This window comes from Bufo bufo, chromosome 3 (assembly GCF_905171765.1).
Source record: "Bufo bufo chromosome 3, aBufBuf1.1, whole genome shotgun sequence".
NCBI classification, from domain to species: Eukaryota; Metazoa; Chordata; class Amphibia; order Anura; family Bufonidae; genus Bufo; species Bufo bufo.
The window spans coordinates 22,993,736-22,998,315 of record NC_053391.1 but is presented as its reverse complement, the minus strand read 5'-3'; the positions used below and the strand labels follow the sequence as shown (position 1 = coordinate 22,998,315).

Sequence of the window (4,580 nt, the reverse complement as noted above, 5' to 3'; positions counted from 1 at the left end):
CATACTTACCGGATCTCCAGTGCCGGGTCCCAGTTCGTTTCCTCACCAGCTTCCCTTCATAAAAACGTCCTGTTTGACGCCGTTACAGCCAATAACTGATCACCGCTTCCCTTGCATTATGTTAAATGGTCATGTGAGGCAAAGGGAGCAGATCTCCACTGTGGCCAGTGATTGGCTGCAGCGGTATCAAGATAAAGGTTTTATGGAGAAACACAAGACAAGCAGCGGAGGCCTGGAAGCGAATGAGCCAAGGCCCAGCACCTAGGGATCAAGGAAGCATGATCACCAACGTGAATCTGCATGTCTGAGAGGTCATTGAATTTGGTGCTTAACGATTTAAACTGTAGGTGCTGTAGCCTAGGAAGCCTCATGCTCTTAAGCAACCCAGTTTATTTTTATCTTATTTTTTTTATTTTTTATTTTTTGTAACACTACAGTAGCCATGTGGGTGAGAAAGGGTGGAGGAACAGTGAGGGGGTGTAATGAAGTACAGTGAGCCTCAAGATTGATGGGGTTAGAAGAACGAATCAAAAGGAGGGACATATGGGCAACTACACAAGGTAAGACATGTCTTTTTTTTATTATACCGTAATTATATGTATTTTAAATTTGGCGACTAAAAATTTCATTGGGCTCCTAAATTATTCAGGTTAGGATCCAATGGCTCCTTGATTTTTTTGGGGTCTTGAGCACTAGATCTGTGTTGATCGCGGCACCAGAGGGATTAAATGACGGACGCAACGCAATCTACGCACCCTGTCAGGTCAGACACATCCCATCAGGCATTATGACGTACAGCATTAAAAAACAAATTCGACCATGGGTGTCCCTGCCAAGACGGTGACCACTAAAGTGTTGCGGCTACATATAGGGACTACCAAATATACATGTGACTTGGATGAGCTCACCAAATAAGAAGCAAAAAACTGAAAAAACTGAAGCTCATAAACATCCAATTTATGAAAAAATACTTTATTATTACATATTAAATAATGTATATAGTACCATAAAATAGGAGGGTAGGGAACAGGAAAAACACCATCCCGACATAATACAGACCATCAGTTGCATTATATGATAATGGATTTTAACGGTGAGCCCACAAAAATAAATGACATGAAAAAGCAGCAAATTTCAACGGACGAAGGCACGCCGAAACGTGCGTCGGGGTAACGCCATCCCGGCACTCAGACCCTATTATCTTTAGGTGAGTCTCTTGCATTTACGTACTGTGTAGAGTATTAGGCCCCTTGCAGACGAGCGTGTCCGGATTAGGTCCGGATGCGTGCCGGGGCATTGCGGCAAACCCGCCCGAGTAGGTACGCAATTACAGTCAGTTTTGACTGCGATTGCGTTCCGATGTTCAGTTTTTATCCCGCGGGTGCAATGTGTTCTTCACAGAAGTTCAGGTTTGGGTTAGTTGTTGTGTAGATTGTATTATTTTCCCTTATAACAATGTTATAAGGGAAAATAATGGCATTCTGAATACAGAATGCATAGTACAATAAGGTTGGAGGGGTTAAAAAATAAATAAAAAATTTAACTCACCTTAATCCACTTGTTCGCGCAGCCGGCATCTCTTCTGTCTTCATCTGTGAGCAAAAGGACCTTTGATGACGTCACTGCGTTCATCACATGGCCCATCACATGATCCATCATGGTGATGGATCATGTGATGAGCGTAGTGACGTCATCAAAGGTCCTATTGCTCACAGATGAAGACAGAAGAGATGCCGGCTGCGCGAACAAGTGGATTAAGGTAAGTTCAATTTTTATTTTATTTTTTTAACCCCTCCAGCCTTATTGTACTATGCATTCTGTATTCAGAATGCTATTATTTTCCCTTATAACCATGTTATAAGGGGAAATAATAATGATCGGGTCCCCATCCCGATTGTCAACTAGCAACCGTGCCTGAAAATTGCACCGCATCCGTACTTGCTTGCGGATGCTTGCGATTTTCACGCAACCCTATTTATTTCTTTGGGGCCTGCGTTACGTGAAAAACGCACAAAGAGTTGCATGCTGCGATTTTCACGCAACGCACAAGTGATGCGTGAAAATCACTGCTCGTGTGCACAGCCCCATAGAAATGAATGGGTCAGGATTGAGTGCGGGTGCAATGCATTCAACTCACGCATTGCACCCGCGCGGAATACTCGCCCGTGTGAAAGGGGCCTTAGTCTGTTTGTAGGACCCCAGGCTTTATTGTGATTTAGATGGCATATACTCTAGCCACCAGGTGTTTACACGACAGGGTGTCTTTCATGAGGACTTTTGCAGTCTCTGGCTGTATTGCCATTTGCTGTTTTTTCATGTCATTTATTTTTGTGGGCTCACCTTTAAAATCCATTATCATATAATGCAACTGATGAATTTTCTGACTGTATGCACTTTACTTGTATTTAATGGTCTATATTATGCTGGGATGGTGTTTTTCCTGTTCCCCACCCTCATTTTTTAATGGTACTATAAACATTATTTAATATGCAATAATGAAGTATTTTTTCATAAATTGGATGTTTATGAGCTTCAGTTTTTTCAGTTTTTAGCTTCTTATTATGATGTACAGTTACATTATAATAAGTGAAGGGGATAAAAGCCCAGACAACCCCTTTAATTTACAGCCAAAGAATTTCCCACATTTTGTATATTAAATAGGCTTCTCTCCTGTGTGAATTTTCAGGTGTCTCACAAAACTTGATTTCTCACTAAACCACTTCCCCATTGTGAGCATGAAAATGGCTTCTCTCCTGTGTGAGTTTTCTGATGTCGAATAAGATGTGATTTCTGACTAAAACACTTTCCACATTCAGTGCATGAAAATGGCTTCTCTCCTGTGTGAGTTTTCAGGTGTCTCACAAAACTTGATTTCTCACTAAACCACTTCCCACATTGTGAGCATGAAAATGGCTTCTCTCCTGTGTGAGTTTTCTGATGTCGAATAAGATGTGATTTCTGACTAAAACACTTTTCACATTCGGGACATGAAAATCCCTTCTCTCCTGTGTGAATTCTCTGATGTTGCACAAGAATTGTTTTATAACTAAAACATTTACCACATTCTGAACATGAAAATGGCTTCTCTCCTGTGTGAATTTTCTGATGTTGCACAAGAATTGTTTTCTGACTAAAACACTTCCCACATTCAGAACATGAAAATCTTTTCTCTCCTGTGTGAATTCTCTGATGTTGCACAAGAATTGTTTTCTGATTAAAACACTTCCCACATTCAGAACATGAAAATCCCTTCTCTCCTGTGTGAATTCTCTGATGTTGCACAAGAATTGTTTTCTGACTAAAACACTTCCCACATTCAGAACATGAAAATCCCTTCTCTCCGGTGTGAATTCTCTGATGTTTCACAAGACTTGTTTTCTGAATAAAACACTTCCCACATTCAGAACATGAAAATCCCTTCTCTCCTGTGTGAATTCTCTGATGTTGCACAAGAATTGTTTTCTGACTGAAGCATTTCTCACATTCAGGACATGGAAATGGCTTCTCTCCCGTGTGAATTCTCTGATGTTGCACAAGACTTGAATTATCACTAAAACATTTCCCACATTCCAGACATGGAAATGGCCGCTCTCCTGTGTGAATTCTTTGATGTATTACAAGACTTAATTTATAATTAAAACATTTCCCACATTCTGAACATGAATATGGCTGCTCCCCAGTATGAGTTCTTAGGTGTATCTTAAGATAATCTTGACTCTTAAAACACTTCCCACATTCCAAACATGAAAATGGCTTCTCTCCTGTGTGAGTTTTCTGATGTTTAACAAGATGTGATTTCCGACTAAAACAGTTCCCGCATTCTGAACATGAAAATGGCTTCTCCCCTGTGTGAGTTTTCTCATGTACAACAAGATGTGATTTCTGACTAAAACAGTTCCCGCATTCTGAACATGAAAATGGCTTCTCCCCTGTGTGAGTTTTCTGATGTTTAACAAGATGTGATTTCTGCCAAAAACACTTCAAACATTCTGAACATGAATATGGCTTCTCTCCTGTGTGATTTCTCTGATTTTCAGCAACACTTGATATCACATTAAAAGTTTTTTCTCTTTCAGAACATGACGGTTCATCTTTCTGAATTTCTTTGTGCACAGAAAGATTTGCATTATTTTCAAAATCTTTTCCATATTCAAAATTTGCAGACATCTCACTCAGATTGTGTCCAGTTCTATTAGTGCTAATTTAGGATTGATTACCTTCTATTTCATAAGAAGGAGATAGAATTAGATGACCTTGGGAGCCTTTTATCCGGTCTTCACCTGGAGAAAGAAAAATGTTATAAGATAAAAGGTTCTCTTTTTCCTCGAGTTCAGGAAATGTTTTTTTACAGCACAAATGAATTCATGAAGTTATTACGTGAAGTTTCGCGAGACTTCGCAAAGCAATAACTTCGGCTCAACGGAGCCAATGCTCCGTACAGTATTAGAGCGACGTATTATGCGAATCGACTTCGGATGTTTCATCTGAAGTCGATTCGCTCATCCGTATACACAGCATTTACCGCAGCCAGTACGCCAGAGCAACCAATGTGAGGAAACATGGCCACTCGTGTCACAGTG

The 4,580-nt window shown here is 40.3% G+C and overlaps 1 protein-coding gene across 1 annotated transcript; it reads right to left on the bottom strand.

Annotated features, from left to right (window-relative positions):
• Positions 1 to 3,255: 3,255 nt before the first annotated feature.
• Positions 3,256 to 4,167, bottom strand: LOC120993579 (gastrula zinc finger protein XlCGF17.1-like; the record flags this gene model as incomplete). The annotated part of the gene is made up of 2 exons (XM_040422054.1): positions 4,054 to 4,167; positions 3,256 to 4,005 (listed from the first exon to the last, which is right to left on the bottom strand). Coding segments are annotated over exons 1-2 (864 nt in total), but the record flags the coding sequence as incomplete, so codon positions are not given.
• Between the last annotated feature and the right edge of the window lie 413 nt (positions 4,168 to 4,580).